Genomic DNA, 23163 nt, shown 5'->3' with positions numbered 1-23163 from the left:
AACTCTCAAAGAACCTCTAAAGGATAAAATACAAAAATAAAATTTAAACCCAACCTGTCAGCAAAGGGTAATGCATTCTGAAACAAAGCCTCTGGGCTTTGAACCTTTGCTGGTTGACCCCTAAAATGCTGCTTGTGGGCTACTTCCCTGCTATAGCTACTTCTTGAACATTTGGTGAATGCTTACCAGGTAGAAGGATTTGACTCACTAGCCACAGAGTGAAGAAGCAAGATTCTTCCAAGAAAGTTCTGAGACAGCATCCAGGTCAGTGGGAAATGTCCTGGAATTTCTGACATGAAATCTGTGACTCTGTCTGCAGTGTCTGCCTTCTTCCTGCTAGGAAGTGTTGGATGGTTCTGTAAGATGAACTTGTTTTTTCAAGCAATAGGTGAATTGCCTTTACTGCAGGGTGTGTTATGGCTTTTCTGTGAAGAAGAGAGACTTTTTCATTGCTCTGTCCTCAACACATCCCGTTTTGGGATCTTTGTTACGTGATGGGTGAGAGAGCACTTGCTTCTGCTGGAGCTGCTCCTGCCTTCCCCATCAGTGGCACAGTGTTGGCATGTGTCACTTCACATGAGCTTACGCTACTATTGTGTGTGCTGTGACAGGAGCAGAGCTGCCCATGTTCTGACAAGGCTTCAGTGGTACAGCAAGTCCTGTACTTGATGGGTGGTGTGCCCTGCGCTTTCTAAAATTTAACGCTCTGATGCAAAAATTGGGGAATGAGTGCATTCCAAGCATAGACTGGCCTCCCTTCTACAGGATACACACTAGCAGCTCCTTTTGCAGGACTGTCCTGACCTTGTTTATTTTGGACTTAGGCACCGTAAAATAGCTTGTTAATTGCTGCTCATTTAGAATTATAATTAGGTGTTACCAGATGAGTTCTGTAATACACAATTAAAATCTTATAAAAAATTTTGTGGCTTTTAATACTTCATTTATTGGTTAAAATTTAATTCAGAGTACACTGATTGCAAGCTCTCTGTGTATGTGCATAATTATTAAAACCCACAAGGGTAAAACAAAGCAGGTTTGAATGATGCAGAATCTATGCACCGCCTGGAGGTCAAGCAACCAGGGACACAAGCTCTGGCATTGGATAACTTTGTCCTGCTTTTCTGTAGCCTGAGCAAAACATAGCACTGGCATGAATGTGGTGGTGTGGCTCTACCTGCTTCAACAAAACCACACCCCTGCTCACACCTGGCTCAGGTCCACTTGAACTGATGGGCTGGGCACATGTCTGGAAGTGATGGACATAGAGCTGCAGTCTTTGAGCATACGAGCTTTCAGAGGGAATGTCATCAAAGCCACTTTTATGCATTAGTCTGCAGGTAAGGAAAAGCTTGGACATCTGGTGGCATTGCATATCCAAAAGTAAATGCTTAAAACTTGGAGCATGTTCCTCATACATTGCTAAGAGCTTCAGAGTCGTCGTTTTTGGCAGCTAAAGAGTTGTTGCTGTGCCGCTGTTAATTTAATATGTTTGGATTTGATGAACAAGGCGTTGCATTTTGTGTTGTGAGCCCCACACCAGCCATGTGGAGGGACAGGGGCTGTTCCTTTTCTTGGAGTTGTACTTTACCAGGTCCTCCTTAATCTTTCCTTTGTTTCTCATCAAGCTAGGTAGTGTCTTTCCCCTTTAAGATCTGTTCTGTTTTTCTGCTGGAAGCTTTTTCTCCTTCAGGATTTTACATTCTGGCAACTAACAAAATTAAAATAGCTTTCCTCCTAAGTACTGTAAAATGTACATTGAATTTGATTTCGACGGCGCCAAGTATGCATTTCAGCACACTAATGTACAAATACATTGAAAAAACAGCTAGCAGTAATTTTCTTTCCTTAGGTTTTACTGAATGCTATCCCTAGAAGCTGCACATTATGTATTATCCTCTTTATGTTTTAGTCAAGGTCATGTAAAGGTGGAGGCCTGGAAAGGAAAAAGTGGATAATTTCAACAGTGTAGCTACGAAGTTGCTGCAGACGGCATATGGGATGTCTTATTTTTCAAAGATCTTTCCATCTGCTATTGGCAGAAGTCTCCATTAGGAAAGGGCAGTTTTGTGTGAGGTACATAATTTATTTCTTTTTTGGGTTGATCTTTTATGAGGATTCGGGTTTATCTTGACTCAGACCATTAGCATGGGACCATTCTCCTGGCAAAGAGAACGCACAGAAGTTGTCAGATCTGAGATACAGAGGAAATGCTCTCAAAGTTTGAGGAAGAGGAGTTCTTTAAGACTGAATTATAAAAATCCAAAGCAAGCTACCATCTTGTGGAAGCAGAAGTGTTATGGTAGTGGATTTTGTTTGTTTTCCTTTGGATACCTTACTTAAGGTTTAATTGCAACACTTGAATGTTCTGGAGCCATATGATGTAATGGAGGAGAAGTACACTGAAAGGTGAAGCATATCCTGTATCTGTTTGTGCCATGTGAGTGCTGTGCTGAATGTGAGAACTGATCTCTCTTGCTGCCTCTCCGGTGTAGAAATAGGAAAGCTATTGGAAGTAGCAACATAGTGGATATCACTGAATACCCTTGGCTAGCAAAGCGTGCCTTCTCTGGTGGTCAGAAAATGGTTGGACATAAAAAGCGAAAACACATAAAATCTATTATAAATTTAGCATGGATTTTGTGGTGGATGAGGAGGGTCCATGGGAGGTATGAGATCACCCAGGGTGCAAGGAGCAAGCGAGCATTTTGTAGGGGTGGTGATGTACCCAACTTACCTGAGAGGTAATGCCGTTTACTTTTGCTTTTTGTTTTAGACTTCTTTCTGCCTTTTGGGAGAGGCAAATGTTACAGGTTCATTAAGATGTGCAGAATACTTTTAGCCTCCCACCTTTTCTCATCTTTTTAATCTGAAGCAGGTGAGGTTGCGCATCCTGGATGAGGTGGCAGGCAGCCACCACGGATCCACAGCCGTGTGGAGCCTTCCGATCTGCTGCCCCTGAGTGCTCGGCACTTGCATGTGGTCCCCACATGCCAGTTTGCTTGTAGAATGTGTGCGTGAAAACGTGAGCGTGGAAGCAGATGTTGGCCTGTGTTGAGGAGTCCTGGCATTTGCTTTGTGGCTTGAAAGATGGAAGTGGCTGGTCTGTCCAAAAAACGTTGGATTCGCTGCAGCCTTGATGCAGCTGTTATCTCAGTCCCTCTGGACAGGAAGTAGCTAGGAAACTACTGCTTTGATCTGGCAAACAAAGGAGACTTGTAAAATATATTAATTGATTTTCTTCCATCAAACAGTTTTGAACACACAGCCTCAGATCTGAGCGAGACAAAATCTGATGTGTCGGTGTTGTGTGTGTCTTACTTTACAGAATGTGATGCAAGAACCCCAAATTTAGTTTTTAGCCTGAAGTGCTACTGAAGGAGAGAAATAGTTCGGAATAAAGGATTTGGAATTGAAATTTTTGGATTCAGACAAAGTTAAGACTGACTTGCCACCATTAATTCAGGATTTCTCAATTTGCAGACATTTGTTCTGTTCATCTTCAATAAGCATTATGTTACACCTAGGGCTTGCTTTTTATTTACATCCCTTTAATAGGGCCTAGGTACTCTGTCATATATGCTGCTTCAGAGGTTGTTTTCTTTTGCCAAAGCAAAGCTAGGGGGCCTTATTAGGAGGGGAAAAAAAAAGGAATAATCATAAATTTAGCATCTTATTACAATAAGCTTGATTGCATCTTGGTTTCTTTATAGGTTACAGAAAGAGTTTTCATTTTTCATACAGAAGGCAATTGCATGAAACTTGTGCTTTCATAGTTCCTGCTTATTAGTTGCGGAGGGAATTTCTGGGTGCTGTCTTCCATGGTAACAGCCAAATGCCTCCAGAGCCAGTGGGACTGCAGGATGCTGGGGGCGTTCTGCATGGAGAAAATTCAGTTTAATAAATGTAATAAGTCCATTTACCCTACTGGGCTATGTTAACTACCTGCATATAAACTGAGCATACATTATGTTTGGGCAAAGGTTATAGAAGCAGTTTGCAGGCAGGGCTAGCTCCAGAGCACACCGAAACAGCAGCTATTCTTATTTTAGCCCTCAGTAATACACACAGTAATGGGGTTCAAGCAGTATCTGTGGTGGAGACAGTAATAACAACTATGATATAATTAACTTCAAAACCCTTTAGGAGAGAATAATTCCAAAATCTAGCGTTGAAAATGTTCACAGTTTCACGAGACGAGAATTACAGAAAGTTTAATTGGATATATAAACCCTCCAGTAGGGCATAAGTTGTCTGCTAATGATGGCGTTAGGAAGAAGCCAGCCCCATGGCTGCCTGCTGCTGTCTCCTCCTGCACGGGCTGGTGCTGGCTGATGGGAGCTGGCTGGGGCCGGGATCCCGTCTGATGTAGCGATGCTGCTCCTCAGCTGGTGGTGCCCGCGTCTAGGAAGGATGGGGCAGCCAAGATGCGTTTGAGAACTTGGCGTTCCGTGGGCGCTTGGTTGACCTGTGGAGAAGGATTATCGTCTCTGCTGGCGGGATCAAAGAAGTGAGTCCTTTTTTCACTCGATTGCCGCGTGTGAGAGCGGCTGCGAGAGACGGTGGGTGGAGGTTTTGTCACCAGTGTGTGCGTGCTTTCCAGAGCCAGACTTAAAATAGCTCCAGGCACAAGTAGTTGCTCGGGATTATTCAGTCACTGGTGTATTTGACGATTCTGAGTCACCAAGGTTAAAGGTGTTTGTGGGATCCTCAAACGCATCTTCATGAGTGGCCACGACTGCGTGAATGTAGCGTGTGAATACGTCGTTGGGCTCCGAGGGGCCAAGAAGACCAACATGTTGAGAATGATGGTAAACTTTAGAAAGGGTAACTTAGAAGAAAGTGAATAACTTACTCAAAGCATCCCTAAAATTAGAATGGGAGAAAGTAAGAGTAGAAAAGAAAGAAGGGGGTGAAAGGGGGGAGTGAAGCAGTTTCTTGATGTGGTTTGAAATCAGTAGTGGAGTATAAGAAAGCAAGCTGGGAAAAGCAGTTAAATTAGCAAGGCTGGGGGTAATTCATGCTGGGTAGGTGGCAGGCTTGAGAAGCTGTTTGAGATGAAAATTTGGAAACCCAACTCCCAGCTATCACTGGTAGAGTATATGAAGTAATAATGAGTATAAAAGGAAAATTGAAAGATCCAAGGTGGGCTTTGAAGAACTGATGACTATACATCTAAGATAAATAATACAGGCAAATCAGAGCCATTGTCTTGTGTGAAAATTTGTCCTAGTGAGTTGATGTGAGGTTAAGGATGGCAGTTAAGGAAGAGGAGCCTACTGCCAAAAAGTGCAAAGTGCTTTGCATCAGTTTTTAACCACTAAAAATGTTGTGGAAGACTTGGTACTGGTATTGTGCCTAGTCATTCTAAACATAAAAGCTAAGCAAATTTCAGAAATTGAGGTCTTGGCAAAAGCAGATTTGGAATAAGCTGTTAATCTGAAAGGCATTAAATGAGCAGACCCCAATAGTATGCTGTGTTACATAAAACATAACTGAACTTCCAGCAAAAGTAAGGGATTTTTTTTTCTTTTTTTTTTAGGAGAAAGTTCTTTATATACCTTGTATTCTGGTTGAAGCAAAAATTACTGAGAAAATAACAGAATACCTGAAACATCATGTTCTCCTAGGGTCCAGCTTTGATGGATTTTGCAGAGGAAAACTGTTCTAGTAGTTACTCAAAATGCCCAAGCCAGGATATGTGATTACAATTTGTTCAGATTCCAGGAGGTCTCTGAAAAATTTCGACACCAAGGCCTCTAAGGAAGCTGGATGGACATATGGATAGAGAAAAACATTCTTACAAAGAAGAAACTGATTTAATTTTGAATTAGAATTGATTTAGGATTTCATTTGGTTTCAAGCCAGTAGACACCATGCAAATCCTCGAAGCGATGGAGGAACAGATTATCCCTCATCTGGTCAATCATTTGCATGTTCTTGCTGTTTTGGTTAAAATTAGTTCTGGTGCTCAGTGAGTCTTATGTCTGATACACTTTGTGTGTTCTGTCAGTCTGAGAGATGCCGAACCAGCGTGTTTGGCATTGCTGGAGCCAGATGCAGGAATATCAGTGCCACAGCTGTACAGGCAATAGCAGTCAGCTGTGGTATGTTGTAAGCAGCAAGCCCAGAAGGACCGTGTTCTCAACTCTCCATCTCCTTAGTTTAAAACCTCCTGTCTGCATCCTGGATGTGCAGAACTTGATGCCCCAGCGTTGGGTTTAGAGGAGAGGGCTTAATAGCTTGTGATTTTAGTCTTTCCAGTGTGTTCTGTTGTGCTGAATTCAGTCAAGCCTGTTAGGGCACCATCATTTGTCTTAAGAATATATTGTCACATGTGTAGTAATTTGTAGAAAAAGCACAGGAATTCTTGCTTTGTGGAGGTGTCTGACTCATGAGCATGTTCCTCCACATTAGCAGAGTTTGCTGATAGTTAAGGAATAGCTGATTTTAGTTTTATTTTTTGTAGGATTTTCTGCTGCCCTGGATCTGTAATCCGTGCATCTGGGTGCACTTCTGGGCCTGTTCTACAAATGTAAAAGGCCTCTGTTGAAAGGGATATATGCAACAGTTTACTTCTTTTAAGGAGACTTTACAACAGGTGTTAGGAGCCTATACATTTGGGTAGCACGATCCACAGCAGTCTGTGCTTAAGGCTCACTGTGAGTGATGGCTGGGCACATGAGGCTCAAGGCTGATCTATATTTTAAGTGGATGTTTTAACTTATCACCATAGTTATTTAACGGGGCCCTTCATAATCCTTGTTCCAGTGGAAAAATTCCTCTTTCTTACCTAGTATTGTCTGCAGGCAATGACACCTTCAGAAATTAAGGTCTTCAGAAGCAAATGTAGCCACTAAGGCTGACAGGAATATCCAACCTGTGCTTGTGTCCTGCTTAAAAATGGATCTTTCCCTCTTCTCCTCTCCTTGGATCAAGTTGGGATTGCATGTTCAGGATCAGAAAGACCTGTAGCTGGGCCAGCTTGTTGCTTAAATGCTTCACACTTTTTAATGCATTGTCAAAAGAAGGAGAGTCTTTTTAAAATACTTCTGAATTGTTTCTGCTGTTACATTATATTGCTCCATACCAATCTGTCTCTGTTAGTTCATTGGTTTGTTTTGGGTTTTTTCCCAGATTATGGGAGTTGTTATATATTGAGTTGTTATTATATTGAGTTGTTTATTTTTGTGTGGGTTTTTTTTCCACTCCATTTTTAATTTCTGTGTAAACAGGTGATGAAACATTTTCCTGCTGGAAAAAATGCTTCTGTGGTATTATTTTTTTTTTTCTGGACAGTTTACTGAGAGTATTCAACATACACTTTCTTTTGCTCTGTCTCATTCCATTACTCAGAGTTATATGCCAGTGGCTAATTATACTCCTCCACTGCTTTCTTGGTGTTTGTATCCTTCATGTACTTATAGATGGTTATCAAATCCCCATCTTGCTCAGCCAGTCTGTCTAGTGCTTGTGACTTGACAGAGATTTTTATCCTTCCTGGTTCTTGAATTGCTTTGCTCGTTCCTTCTCTCCAGATGGTTTGAGAGTCTTCTAACTGAGAGCATCAGACTGATGCTCTTGTCCTGCCTCCCACCTGGGTCCTGGAGATGGTACCTTTGCTCATGTGGCAGTTGCTTTAACTTTTGGCCTTTTTACTGTATTGCAAGTTCATATGAAGTTCCTCCCTAAATCTATCCCGGTGTTGCCATCTTCATATATCTCCCCACTGAATCTCTAATACAGTCCCTGCATGTGGGAGTTTGGAGTGAAATGAGACTCATTTTGTCTTTTTTGGCCATATTGCTATACTCCCCAAGTCTCTTTATATTATATTTCTCCCAGAAAAGCGCAAAGAAATCTATGCTAAAGGAATACTAATGTAGTGAAGTGAAACATTCAGAAGTCATTAGCTTGTGTGTAACTGTGCTTATACAACTTTTAATGTGTGCAATATGATGATCTTGAATTATATGGTGTGTCATGGTTTTCCTCTTCCTCCTTCAGAGCACGGATGAGGCATTATGTACAGAGTGAAGCAGCTGAGCTGTAGCCAGTTATTGTTCTCACTTTTAACTGAATAAATAGCTGCCTTGTTGCTCTGTGTGGCACGTGGCCCCTCCTTGCTCAGTCAGTTCTTGATTGCCATTGTTGGTGTGGCACCCAAAAGTTGATTGGGTGGTGTTGTGTTGATTGGGTCCCTGTGGAGCACTGGTTTCCCTTCAGGGTACTTGTGTAAAATACAAGGTTGTGGGTGGGTGTCCAGAAGGAAAATTTGGTTTTGTTGTGTGTTGCCCATGCAGTAGCATTGGGAAAAGCTGATGCAGTTTTACCTCCATCTTTATGGTCATCTGGGTGTTGTCCAGTTGGTATCTTCTGACCTGCATCCTTGGGCTCACCTTGCAAATGTTTGAGAAGTTTCCACCTTGAGAAACAAACACAGTTGTTTGAGGTTCCTGTTGAAAAGACACTGTTACATCTCTGGGTCAGATAAGGACATTGCTTATGCACTGGGCTTTTTCCTTCCTGCCCTGTAAGTTTCTAGAGATTCTCTTAACCGTGTTTCACAGCAAAGGCAGTGTCAGTACTCACTCACACAACAAAACCTGGCAGTTCTGTGGATGTACAGGGGTTCCTGGAGGGAACTTTTTTGTGCTGATTTCTAGATTTTTTGGGTTGCAAGGTAGCGTAACCTAAAAAGAGATTTTAGTGCAGTATTTTTGTCCCTGGTTTGGAACGGGCAGTCTTGCTTTGGGAATGCTCTTCTTCACCATGCTGTTCTTGGCTAGTGACCCACGTGACACTTGCTTCAGTTTGTCTTCCAAAAGAGTTCATAGAGGACATAAGCTATTCAGTGCTGGTTTGAAATTCCTCTTGACTCTTTAAAGTTGACTGCTTTTTCTAATCTCTTTGCCGTCTCCTGTGAGACATACTCATTGCCAGAATTTCTTAGTACCATATGAGCTGTTGGTATTCTTGGCTCTGTTTTAAATGAGTCCAGCCTTTTCTGCCTGTCTGAAAGAATCAAACCGTGTATGTTTCAAAAAATATCCTCAAGACCGCCTCTTTTCCATCCACTTGCCCCATGGCAAAACTGGATATATTCAAATGAAGTTTGCTTTTTTGTTGCTGTTGTGCTTTCCTGCTTTCTAGTTTTCTGCCAAACTAGCACTTGGTAGCTCTAACACTGAGTTTGGAGCAGAGGCAGGAGTTTAGCTTGCTAAACTCAAAGCTGTTTTTACAAAGCTATCTGGAGTGCTTAGCCTCAGCCTAATTTTGGGTTATGTAGTCTAGAGTTAGAATATTGCCAGGACCAGATGCAGAAGGAGGAATGAGAATGCACGTGTGTTTTTGAAAAACCTTCTTCAATAGCGTCTGGGCTCCCAAAGACAATATTAGTTATGAGATGCTGGCCAAGGCAGTGAGATTAAAAGAGGCCTTCAAATGAAGGGACTGAGGTCATCTGGTGCACAGGAGATAATGCCAGATGCAAGACTGAGCAACCTGAAGAGGCACAAGATTGCTGGGGACAAGACATGCTAAGAATCTTAATCTTATTTGATCATTTTCTGTTGGACTTGATTTTGCCAAAGCAATACTGATTTTGTATTTGTTTAACTTGTTACCAAAATCTACCAACCTTATTTGTTTTTTAGCTACCTTCTATTTCAGGCTGCCTTTAGCATTGGTTCAAGGTGGCTGTTTAAAACTGTCAGAGTAACACTGGCCTTCTAAGGGTTAAATGAGCTTCAGCTAATGCCCTGTCGCCTTGCTTTGAATATTGGGTTGTCTTGTTGGGAAAGAGCGTCTCCCTTGTAGAAAAAAATGGGAAAACTGAACAGCTAGGAGAAGCTTTTTAATATTTTCAATTTCAAAAGAGAATGACAGCTACTGAGATTAATAAAATTTTAAAACATTCCAATTTAAAGTGCTTTAAATATTGAATGCAGACAACTTTTCCATAGGCAGAGCAACCAGGAAAAGAGGAGGTGGCGGATTTTGATCCTATTAAAGGCCAAAGGTGCTCTGTTAATTTCGGAGGGACAGACAGCAGTCTTGCATAAGAAAAATGGGCATTTCTACCAGATGGTAAATTATTATATAGCACTAAACAGTTGAAAAAGATCAAGTCTATGAAGCATCTGGTGGTGTATCTGACAATTCATCAGTTTTGCATGATGCATGCTGTATGTATCTCATGGGCTGGAGAGGAAAGTTATAAATCTGTCAGTCTTGAAACTGGAGAGAAGCTTGATGACATTTGCTGAAAGAAGAGAGAAATCAAGAGACAGACCTATTCTTTAGCTGAGTTTTTTTGTGTTCCTGAGAGTTATTCCTGAATGAGGGCTGTGGAGGTGCCATTGACATGACTCTGAGCAATCTGCACTCAAGATACACCATTAGATGAGGCACTTTTGTTGTTAATGGAAGTGAATGAAAGAGGAAAAGCTCTCTGAAAGCTATTCGTCCCCAGTGTGGTCTGACAAATACCTAAGATGTTTTCAGCACCACCTGTAAAACTTGTTCTCTGTCCTAATCTGAGAGAGTTTGACACGCATCATTAGTTTTGACACAGTAATTTCAACCCTTGGTGTTTCCCACCCCCTCCCCAAGAAGGGTAGACTTAAGATTCTGGCTGCTGTTGAGCCAGGTGTAATGCTGCTCAAAGGGTGCTTCAGTGGATTCACTTCTCTGGGCAGCACAAATAACCCCTGTACATGCAGAATTTAGAAACATAATCATCACTCTTAATGCAGGCATTTCTTCCCGTTCCTGTGTGGGCTGTATCTGGAGAGCTGGCTAACACGGGGCAAACGGCTTGGGGACTGAACCGAGCTTCCTGTTGGAACACAGCTTATGCAGCTGTAAAAAATACAACTGCCTGTGTCTGTCTCTGCTATGTAAGACACGTTAATGGTGCTTTTAGTAATCCTTTGGTGAGAGATGAGCGAGGATATGGAAGTTGGAGGGCAACACAGGTAACGGAGTGTGCAGCTGGTACAAAGAACATCTTTTGCAGTATTCAGAATCTTGCTGCTGAAGTTAGCTCGATTTATGCTTTCTCATTGAGACAATAAAAGAAGGATGAGATGATCAGTATTCTCTCTGCATCTAGGTTAGAGCTAGGTTGTTTTGTAAAGTATTTTCAGATGTCTTGGCTGCAGAAGATGTTGCATAAATAAAGATTTCTCTGTGTTGTGCGATATTATAACGTGTGAAAAGATTTACTGTGCAAATACAGTAACGGAATGGAGAAGAATCATAATCTGCTGTTTGTTAGTATGATGCGATGTCAATATTTGCCAAGGTAGATTCTCTTGGGATTTCTTGTGGATTTCTCTAGGCATGATCCTTCCTGGCATTCTTTGAGTACTATGTTTTTGTCAGAAGTGAATGTGTTTGTAACTTGTGATACTTCCATCAAAAGCTCAGTGGTTTTCAAAAAAAACCACCCCAACAGCCCACAAAAAACCCAGGACGTTTTCTCTGTCAAAAACCTAGCAAAATTCAAAAATACCTTTGGTAGAGCAGTCTTGAAGATGTTTTTGAAATGTCTGCCAGCATGAGTAAGAGTGGTGCGTCGGGCCACACACAGCCTGTGCACTTGCAGATACTTTGCTTCAAGGATACTCACGGGGTCCACTCAGGCTGGCATCTGCCAGCATGAGATTTTTTTTCACTAATAATGCTGTGTTGCTAACTTCTGGTAACTTGCAGCTTAGGGGAGGATCTCATTAACCTTTTAATGACTGTTGGGCTTGTGCTGAGATGGCCAGAAATGAAAGTGTGAGCCCCTGTCACTGCTCAGTGTAGTCACACTGAGGGCATGGGGCTTGCTAACTCCTTTTAAGTCTGTCTTAACAGGCAAACCTTGGACTTTAGGTGAAAGTACAATGAGTATATTCTCATGAAAAGATAAAGAAGGCAGGTATACAGAAACTGTATTCTTTTTAAATACTTGCCTTTTTTTGGTTGGTTTTCAAGGAATTTTCTGTATTTCAGTATTCAGGCAGATGCCCAAGTTAAGGCAATTTTCAAGGTAATTTGCTTTGTTTTGGAGAAGGAATTATTATCAATCATCATCAAGACAGCCATCCTTTCCATTTTTGTGAGTTTGAAGCTGAGGCGTTTGCTTTGGGTAAAGCTTCTCTTTATAGACACTTCCTAATAACATTCTGCTGTGACTCTGGTAGCCCTGTGAGCTGACAGCTGCTTCAGTTCAGCTTCTGTTTCTTCTGCTTGAACCCGTTGAGACTTGTCTGGTGTACACTAGCCCAGCTGGATGGCCCAAGCTATGCTTCACATGTAATTTGACCACAAACCCCCTACATATGTAATCAACCATGTGTGTCTTGGGCAGATGGACAAAGAAGAGTTACATGAGCGTATGACTGTTCCTTGTATTTAATGTGCAACTTCAGAACTATTTGTTTTGAATAATAGCAACCAAAGGATGCATTAATAGGCCATAAAACAGACTGTACATGAAGATAAACTTGGAGATGGGTGTGCATTTATGCCTCGTGACCCTTGAAATCAACTTATTGGCTTCAGGGACATCAGTGTGGTGCTCTGTTGCTCATGCAGCAAAGATAGTTAAATTTCACTTTAGAAGTATCTGTAATGATGTCTTTACAGTGTAGTTTGGTATACTGGCAGTTAATCTATGTGTCATGTTTGATCATTTTCCGTTTCTTCCTCTCTTGGTTTGCAGGAGTGAGTCTGTGTCTGTAACGCTGGATGTACTGACCGCTTGCCTCACACTGAAGAGGACTCGCTCTACTTTGGAATATGGTGCCTAACTTCTGCATCCCAGTACTCACTGTGCCAGCAGCCATCCTCTGCTGCTTGATGCTGCCTTCAGCAGGAGCGGACAGTAAGTAACATTCGGGTTTGGACAGCTTGAGCACCTAGCAAAATTTCTTTTAAGAAATATTAAACCTTTTTGGGTTGTACTGGAAACACTGAGAGCTAAGGGACAACTTCCCCCGCCCCCTACCCCAGTCTCTTCTTTCCCAATGTGCGCATTGCAGATAAACAGGATGTGTGTGAAGGGGCACAAGTAGAACTAAAAAAGACTGGCAAAATGTATTCAAGCGCAGGAAGAATTTCTGTAGTAGCTGCAAGATCAAAACCTGACAGTTTGATTTCTAACACGTAGAGATGAGTAAAGAAAATTGGGGGCGGAGGAAGAAAGAAGTATTGGGGTCACAGTAATCCCTGTTACTTTTTCCTTGTTCTTTTGCCAGCTCTCGTAATTTGTGTAGCGCTGAGACATCTCTCCTGAGTCAGCAGGCGATGGAGAGTTGTTGGGGAAGAGGGTGCGAGTTTTTACCTTCTGGTGTAGCTCTCCTACACCTATATTTCAGCAGAATTGGAGTAGAGTGTTTCCTTGTGGTCGTGCTTTAAGCTGTCGTGTCTGTGCCTGTTGTCCCTGTAGTTTTACAGGGCTGCTGTGACTGGCTTTGAGCAGCCCCATCCAGGTCAAGGAGAAAAATGTGCACAAAATGCTGTTGTGGACAGACAAGAGGCGAGAAACATGGCTAATGTTAGCCTACTGAAAATACCTTTTAGTTGGAATGCCTCATGGAATGAGTTATACAGAGAGCAGGAAACCTTGTGGCTTTTTTGCATATTACTGGTTTTCATAAATCGTGTGTATTTGTTAGGCTAAGTGTTTATGCATCTCCCCTCCCCTTTCTTTTGTAACCTGTAACCAGTTTTTCAGTGTCCAGACATCTGCATATTTGTCACAGGCTCTGGCTGTGGTGAATATTCCATGCCTTTGAAAGCACCCAGGGCTCCTGGGACGCTTGAACTGGAGCAGAGGTGACCATGATGCAGCTTCTGAGCTACTGGCCGTCATCTGCTTCTCCCTTTAGTCACCAGGCTCATAGTTAGATGTAATTTTGTGGAAGTTGAAGGAGATCTTGATTCATGTTGGTAGTAGCCTGGCTGAATGGAGAAAACAGATTGGGAGGGATCCTAAATGTTCTTGACTGATGGGAAGGAGTAAATTTAGAGAAGCTGGAGAGAAGAGTGAAGGAGGGATGTGAAGAAACATACTAATTCACTGTTTTTGTTGCCATTAGGGATGACTTGCACAGGCAGCAGATTAGTGTGTGGTCTGTGTGAGTCTGAGCTGCCCAGTTAAACTGGGAGCAGCAGCTGTCTCCTTCCTCAGCTTTCTGTGCTGTCTGCTGGAGCTGCTGGAAGGTGCTTATTCAGATCATTTTCTCTACACACTGTAGCCCATTTTGGGACCTGGCACAGAGAAATACATGTTTAATGTTCTGAGAAGTATAAAAATTCCCTGAGGTTCATTATCTTTATCCTGGCTCCTGCAAGGGAGAGAAGTGTCACTCCATCAGGAATGAGGAAGCTGGTGGAGCTTGAGATGTCCTAGGACAGTTCTTGGCTTGAGAATAACTTGCAGTAGGTGTGGTTTGCTAATTTTGTGGAACGCTTCCACATGCTTAAATTTAACAAAATTGGCTCTGTTTTGCAGACCCAGATCCAAATATTGGTGTCTCAGTTGTGGAATGCTTCTGTGTTGGGAAGCAAGTGTATCTGTATGTGTGCCTTTTTCTCTGGCTCGGATCTACTCTGAATTACTTTTTCCTAATCTGGAAGGCAGGTCTGGAGGGCAGTGACCTTTTAACCACCACAGCCACCACGGATTAACCGAGGGTTTCCTAAGATGGAAAGCATTGCTCTGTGTATTTTAGCAGTTTAGAGCTTTTCTGTTATCTTACTCACTGAATCTTGCCATCGACTCTGAGGGGCTGGGACCTGTGTGAAAGGACCTGCTCTGTGCCTCTGCAGGGGGCAAAATATCACTCCAAACCCTGCGCTTTTCATGTCCTTCCATCAGTGATGTAGACAAGAAGATACAGTAGTGAATCTGGCATCGGGGGGGGGTTCCTGGCTGAGGACAGCAGTGAAGGACGAGGGGAAGGTATGACAGTATATGCACACTGGAGCTTCCTGTTGAAGCTAGAGAGGGATGCTGTTAAAGGAGCACCCAGTATGCACATTCCTCAGTTTTTTGGTCCCCATAGCATCCTGTTGGCCTCAATCAGAGTGTTTATTTGCACGGGTTATGGCTGTTGCCAAGATGTCACTGTGAATCTTCCTTTTCCCCATTGCAGCACTGCTTGGAGACAGTGGAGGGATGGGCAGCCTCTGTATCTGCAAAGCATTCCTGCATTTCCCCAATTAAAAGCAACAGGGTAATGAGAGCAGGGTTATCCCTGGAATTTCTGGAGTCAGTCCCCAAAATTGCTTCCTACAGGAGCAGGGAAGGAGTGCAGGGGGTGGGCTGTGCTGCATTCCTGGCAGCAGCATGTCTCGTGTCTCAATGGCTGAGTGCTCACGGAGCACCCACAACTGGGTCTTCCCTACCTTCCCCACCTGTGCTTTGGAGCTTCTGTTGTTATAACACGTTTCAGTGTTGCTGCCATAGCTTCCTGACAATTAGGTAGCTGGCAGATAGCTGGATGTTAACACCTGAGATAAAACGGATTGAATATGTATCACCTAGCGGAGTTAGTGCCCGGCTGCGCCACGATACCTCTCCTGGAACTGAATTTATGGGAGCTGTGAATAATGTCAGCCATGAGGAATTGGAGGGGCATCCAAAGGTTAAACTGTGTGGCAGTGTCAGAAAAAGAGAGGCTTGCTGGGTGCCTCCCTGGCAGCAGGACCACAGTGGTGGTTTCCCGGCCGCTCTGGTGGGGTGCTGGGAGGAGAAGGTGAGTGGGAAGGGGCACATGTGCGTGAACGGTGGATACAGAAGTGCTAATTTGGCAGAAAGCTCTTCCAAATCCTCCCCGGCTTCTACAGACTGCAGTAAGAAATTATTAAATTTTCTCTGTGATCTGACTGTGTTTCTGTCAGGGTGACCCTAATTCCATTAGAGCAGCTCCGAGCTGATTCAGGATGGCTGTTTTACCCATTCTCCCTCAACTTGCCTGTGTGGGTTTTTTTTATACACTCTGTGCTTCCCTGCCTGTCAGCTTTTGATTGTGCATGGGAAAAATGGCTTTGCAGATTTCATTTAATGTTCAGTGTAATTGTCAACTAAAAGATGCTTTTTTCAGCTTTTGAAAATGTCATTTACTCTAATAAAATTAAAAAAAAAATCCTCTCTCAAAACAAAAATACAGAGAAAACAGGAAAAAATCCATACTGTCATCAGAAATCATCAGCAATGTGTTATGTTATTGGCTTGGTTTTTTAAAAATTATGCTTCATTTTTGAAGTCCTGGGCAGAGGTTCCATTAGCCAGAGGAGGAGACTAAGTGACCCATCCAAGGCCTTTTCTAACCACAGTATATCTTGGTTTGTCTTGTACAGAATTTCAAAGGGCTTAAGGAATAAAACCACTTCAAAAGTGACCTTGTAGAAGGAAAGAACTAAGGCAAAATTAGGCCAACTACCTGTGAATTGATATGTGGTAAACAAACAATTTGCACCTTTTGATTTCTAAGGGTAGAGCAAGCTTGGCTTATATTGAGGGGATGGATGAAACTTGCATCAGTGAGCTGGTGGTGGTGAAGGCAAGGCTCTGGCTCCCACCACCTCTGGTCAGAAAGGACTGCAAGTCTGAAGTGTCTCAGGGCTTCCCTGCCCCCTGTAAGAAGGGATTGCTTTATATCTGAAAGATGGGCATCCTGTACATGTGGTGGTGGGATGATAACTGGATTGAGGAGGCACATTAAAAAAGAAAACAGGAAGGTAAGATGCTGATACTTGTGAAGGTTGGGGAAAAAAGAAGTGTACTCCTTCCTAGATGTGTGGCTTCAGGTGAGCTCTCTTTGCCAGGGATTTTGCCTTGCACTTGAAATGCTGTCCAGAGGTTTTGGATGGAAGAGTGCTGAAGGAAACATCTGTTATGGCACTTGGTTCTTCTTGTCTCCCAGCTTTGCTGTCTGCTCTTACTGTTTTGTGTTCCCGGGGCCCAGGAGTAGCGTGGCAGGTTTTGACTCCCTGATTCAGCTCCACTGCCTTTGCTTCTTAACCTGAATGATGCCTCAACAACAGCTCAACCCCAAATACAGCTGCTCCAGGCCACCCTGCAGGACAGACTTGCTGTTGTGCAAGCCTGGAAAATGGCCACTTTGGGGAGCTGGACAGCAGGATCCCATCCCAAAAGCTGGACCTGAGGCTTCTCCACTGCCCTCTTGCATCAGTTTCTGCTTCCGGGTTTCCTGTTTGCTTGCCTGTCCCCAAACCCTGCATGTAGTGATTATGTGTAATTGATGTGATCGGATCCAGGTATTGCAGCACAGGTAAATACTAATTTTCTACAATTCCACCTTGACTAGCTTGACATATTCCATCAGTGAAAAGAACATGGAAAATATTGTTTACGAAAACCTCTTGACCTGAGGCATTGGGGTGGCATCATTAAGGGACAGGTTGAAATATTAACCACAGTTATTAGGCAATGTTTATTTCTGGTGTCCTTACTCATCATAAAAATAAATATATATATTTAGGTAGAAATGGATTCCACACTTTTCTGTAAAATACCTAAATGCTACCTGCTGGTAACTGAATGTTGCAGGCATCAAGGTAGGAGGGATGCTCTGAGGACAAACACCGTGTATAGAGTAGACAACAGATCTTTCTCTGCATTTATGGCCCTTTTAGCTCCAGCACTTGCAGGAGTCACATGAATTTGTTTCGTTTGCTACACACAACAGATCACAGCATGATCATTTGTCTTTTTTATGTATTGTTAAAGCTGACATCATTCATCAGTCAACATCAGCTGTCAGGTCAAAGGTCTGCCTAGCCCCAAATCCCTCATCCAGTGGTGGTCAGTACAAAGACCTACAGAGGATGTAAGAGCAGCATAAATACATAGTGATCTCTTCCTGGTGTCCTGGGGGAGTGGTGGCTCCTGGGCCCACAGGGGTGCTGTAGTAACTTCAGGCATTTGCTCTCAGGCAGCTCTGAGTGGTCAGTCTGCAGGGATGCCCTGGGGCCAGTGGTTTGCATGGCTCCAACTTTTGCCTCCACTCCTTTTGCCTCCACTCCATGGCTGCGTGTTTAAACCCCTTACTGCTTCTCTGCAGGACTGAGCATTCTCACTTGCCATTCACACCATTTGGACTCAGCTGCACAGCCAGAGTTCTCTCTTGCCTTCACAAGGGAGTTCCTCTGTTTAAGTGTCCATGTAAATTATCCAGCACAGTGACAAATGGTGAGGGGCTGGTGTATTTAATACTCGATCTTTGAAACAGAGTGTGCCTATTGCCTTGGTGATACAGAAGACCAGTAAAACTGCTTACAATTTTATCTTCAGTGTAGATTCATAGATTTTAAGGCCAGAAATCAGATCAGTGCAGTCTTCTACTCTGACCTGCATAGCACAGGCTGTATAATCTCAGCTAGTAATTTCTGCATCTGCTTTTAAGAGCTGTGGACGAGCTAGCACGTAGCCTCCTTTTGGGAGGCTATCAAATCATGATTTGAAGACTAAATGGTAGAGAATTTACCCATGTCCTGTGTGATCTGTAAAAATGGCAAGTAGTCATTACTTCTTCAAATCTGTATTTATTTCAAACTGCGTTTATGCATTTTTTGGGTTCAGACACTGGATGTTGGAACATCTGTCAGCTAGGCTGAAGACTTCTGCTATTTAATGAAATCTCCTGGAGAAGCAAGTTGTAGTGGAGAAGTTAGAGAAGCTGAAAGTTTGTCCTTTCTGTTGTAGAAAAACGGGCTGGTCTTGGTTTTTCTGACCAGATAAAATTCTTATAGTTCTTCACTAATCTTCCAGACTTTTCAATATGTTTTTTGATGTCAAGGACCTTTGAATCCCTTTCTGGGCCTCTGATCCCCAGGACACAAACTTGTATTTCATTACTGTGACTTGGCTTTTTGCTCAAGAATATCTGCCCTTAAGTACATTAGAGGGCATTTTGCTGGATCCCAGCTCATCCAGACATCTGAGTAATTCTGCACAGGTCCCGTGCTGTTAATAGCTGACTACCCATCTTGGTAAAGCTTATTACCCTTTTCTTTCCAAATACAATTGCAAGCTAGTTGCATTTATTCACAGATGTTAATCAGTTGTGGCTATTTGCAGGGTCTGCTGTGTGTATTTTAAGGAGATATTTAAAATATCTTATAGTAGTGATGGTAGCATTCTTTGCAGATGGAAAGAAGTGCCAGGAAACCAATTAAATAGTACAGTTTGTTGTGCTGCTGCTTGCTACTGGTAGTACTGACGTCAGAAAGGGGAAAAGTATGAGATCTGCTGGAGCTTTCAGTGTTTTAGCTGAGCAGTTGTAAAAAGCAATGAAGTGGTAATAGGGATGCTTTTTTTTCCCTCTCATTATCTGTTCATTATATTGGTGCTTCAGAATGATACTGTAATATAAGATGATCAAGCTCATTCTTGTGAACAACCAAGAGTATGAAATTTGTTTGCTCAGAATGTTAGTCAGTCTTTTTTCATGGGGAACATGCCTGGTTTGAAAAGGAGTGGGGGGAAAAAGCATCTGTTCATGGGTGCTTTTCCTCTGTTTAGTTGTCTATCTTTATGGATCAGAAGCTGAAAAGCAGTGGTGCACTCTTAATTGAATGCTGTGTTTAGTCCCTTGTGAGAATCACTGCTTTGTCTGTGCCAGAGACAAATCTCAGTTATTTTGTTGGTGTGAAAACACTGTAGGGTTTTATTTGAAGTTTTAAGTCACAGAAATGTCTTTTGCCTTGCACACTTTACTGACACATGATCACTGAATTAAAGCACATTTTGTTGTGGATGATGGCTTTACATTTGTGTGTGAATTGTAACCTGCAATGCTAGAACTTGCTTTGAATCTCAGTTACATTTGGGCTTTCTCTGATGAATCATAACATTAAGCCTTCACAAGGCTAAGGGGTACTCACATGGTACTAAAAAGAAATAATTACAGGATATATTCCATTTCACATAGTACTGGCTGGAATGAACTTGCAGTCTTGCTGTGCTTTTCAGATGGCCCTTCATTGCATGTATTATTTGTTTTCCCCCTGTTCCCCCCAACCCCTGTAATTAATAATACAATTTCAAGGAATGTATTTTGTAAAATTAGGTTGAGACGTAGATAGTACCTGATCAAAACTTAAACTAAATGGAAATGCCACCATTTTCCAACAGAGATTCATTACACCAAGGGTGACTGTTGTGAGTTGGTGCTTTAAAGTCAGCATGTGAAGAAGAGGTGTGGACTTGGTTTGTCTCTGCTACATGAGGTTATTCAACTTGAGCTTATACCGAGTTCTCTGGAAGTAGCCAGGGTCTCATGGAAAGAACCAAAATCAGTCCACTGTTGGCACTGATTAATACTGCAGACTTCAAATGAATCACATAGAAAATTCTTGCTTGCTTTTGCTGCTTTTCATGCAGGTTTTTTTTATTTTTTTTATTATAAACTCTTTCTACATGTGATGACTTCACTGGTTCACCTCAAAGATGAGGGGAAGAAGCCCTTGCAAGTTAGTCGTCACGCTGGGAGAAAACAATGACTCTTGAGCCTCTGCACTTTGTTACAAGGGTGCAGAACACCTACAGTTTTCTTTGTATTAATTTTTAGCCAAGTGCACTTCAGCCTTTGTGCACTTCAGCCTTTGTGTTACTTCTGTTAAAGGTTGTTTTGAAAAGGGGTTTTAAAGAGACCAGGAAATACTCAGCAGCTTTACACACGTAAGGTTTTTGCCCTGAAAAACTCCATTTGCAATAACCTTTCTGAGCCTCAGCATTAGCACAGCTGTGCCTGGCAGGTGGGACTGTCCCTTTTCACCCACTTGTCAAAACCAGCTGGGGGCTTGTGTGGGTGTGTTGCCAAACTCTCACTTTCACTGTGGTGTTGTCCATAAGGCAGAGGTGGCACTTCGTTGGTTTTCAAGCTTGAAACTGAAGTTCTCTCTTTTGAGAGTAAATGCAAGAGTTGGTTTCAGAAAGGATTTCAGTATCTGTTTAAAAAAAAAAAAACAACTTTGAAGTGAGGTGGCTATAGGTGTATCATACTTATTCTTTGTTTAATTTACAAGAGGGAAGATGCTTTGTAAGAACTGAATGATGAGTGGTGAGAATCTTGGTAAATGCTGAAAATGGTTAAAATACTGATATGATGAAGATGACTATGTATTTTAATCCCATTAACCATCAAATAGAAACTTTCAGGAGTTTCAGGATGCAAGAAAACCCTTAGAGAAGCTAAATTTTCTCGTGAGCAAATCCTTTCATATTCCTGTTTAAAGGACTGGGATGCCTTGTCCTGGCACAGTGTTCTCATTCTTGCCATGCTGAGTACAAAGAGTTTAGTGTGGCTCTCGGGAGGATGATGATGGTAGTTCAAGACCTGGAAAGGCTCCCTTTACTTCTGTTTGATATAACAGGCAGTGGTCCTGGCTGTTGACTTGTCATTTATACATGCTGTATATACACTTCCAATATCCTTTTTTATGCTCCATTACATACAGTTTATCAGGGGTTACACAGAGTTCCTTAGTTATAACCTGTTGTTTTCAGCTTTTTATGAGTTTGTTGTATGGCTGAAATGTGCCCTGCTTGGTCTTCAGCCAGAGTTCAAGTTGAGGGGCTGTATTTTATGAGTTGGACGTTTGTGGTTTTGGTTCTTTCTGCAAAAGTTGTCTTTGAATGCTCTTAAAAACGAAGAGAGTGGAAAAATACTTCTATATCCTTAAAGCTGACTGTGGTGTTATTTATAGATCTCTAGTCTAAAATGTCTGTGAAAATGATTGACCACCAAAGTGCATCTATAGTAATGTCAAGAGAAAACGGAACCTGATTTGTGGAAGGGGTGACCCATAGAAAAATAGGCTGCTGAATAATATAAAGGGAATGTCATGCTAAATCTTTTAAGTAGAGGATGCTGTCTGAGCTGGTGTGTAACTAAATTATATTTAGTATATTCATCCTGTGAACGTAGCCAGAGCTGCTCTTGTCTCAGCCTTCCAGAGACCTGGAGGTGCACAGCAGAGGCCTCCAGGTCCTCCAGTGCCCAGCCTGGAGTGTGGGCAGAGAGAATTAATTCACATTGACACCACAGAGTTTCTCTTCTGTTGCATTTGTCTATGTCTTGAGGCAGTTGTGCAAACAGAAAGGTTTTTTTTGTTGTTGTTGAGGTTGCTCTGTGGGTGTCCTGTAGGCCACAGAGGCTTGGTCTTGTCTTTTTTGACAATGCCTGTTAAACTTTGATTCTGCATTAGTAAATGCATGGAACATTTAACATATTTAACTGCCTAAGTTTGTTTTTTTTTTCCCCTCAAATGCTAAAATACACCACTGTTCATATGACTGCAGAGTTCTGTGCCCTATTTTAAGAGCAGAGTATGATTTGGGGGCTTTTTTACACATTAGTACAAAATCCCTCCATTGTTCACTCAGCATCTGTGTAGTGCTCCACATCTTTTTCCATTAGATACTTAGCCTTCTGTTGCAGATAAAGCTTTTTTTTCTGAGGCAGATTCAGTTAAAAAATTCTGATATTGTCTGTAATCTGTAGTATGTTGTGTGAGACGTTTCCTATGTAATTTTGAGGAATTTAAGGAACTCCACATAACATATAAAGAGTTATATGTGGTTTATATGTAGTATACCATGTGGTGTTTTCCAAGTTCATATCAAATTACAGATGAGACTATGAATAATTTTGTGTTACAGTAACTGGTGGACTGTGTCAAACTCTAGGTCCATTTATCCCAAAATTGCCCCAACATAAGCCTCCAGTGATGGGCAACAAATGCTCCATGTTTTAAGGAGATGCAAAAAGAAACAGCTCATACTCTTGCCTTTTCTCTCCCCACCCAAATTAGTTCCTGTTTCCTATGTGAAATTAGAAGTCGTTCTCAGAAACTGGACTTCTATTTTTACTTCTGTAAAGCTTCATTAATTGCAACAACTCTAAATATTGTTATATCCACGTGGACAAAGAAATAATGCCCAGTGTAGGTTTGTCAAGGTCAGATCAATCTAATTTCCTTTAATGATAGGATAACAGGCTTTGTGAATGGAGAAGCAGAAGATGTCATTTATCTTTAGTAAAGCTTTCAGTGCTCCCTCATGAGACTTTTTCCTGTGAAACATCTGCTCGTAGGGTGGGTATTTGGCAGTTTGGTAGCATTCAGCATTTGCAGTAA

General features: G+C 42.2%; 1 protein-coding gene across 18 annotated transcripts in view; it reads left to right on the top strand.

The window, feature by feature from the left end:
• The window catches only part of PTPRF (protein tyrosine phosphatase receptor type F), a 375667-nt gene that overhangs the window by 117134 nt on the left and 235370 nt on the right, over nt 1-23163 (top strand). For all 18 annotated transcript variants that reach the window (XM_064665453.1, XM_064665471.1, XM_064665465.1 and 15 more), the window contains one exon: nt 12716-12877. In XM_064665453.1, coding sequence (XP_064521523.1) covers nt 12793-12877 — 85 coding nt within the window. In that variant the 5' untranslated portion in view covers nt 12716-12792. The remainder of the gene's footprint in view (nt 1-12715; nt 12878-23163) is intronic.

This window comes from Pseudopipra pipra, chromosome 9 (assembly GCF_036250125.1).
Source record: "Pseudopipra pipra isolate bDixPip1 chromosome 9, bDixPip1.hap1, whole genome shotgun sequence".
NCBI lineage: Eukaryota > Metazoa > Chordata > Aves > Passeriformes > Pipridae > Pseudopipra > Pseudopipra pipra.
The sequence above is the reverse complement of the archived record's forward strand: the minus strand, read 5'-3'. Positions and strand labels throughout refer to the sequence as shown.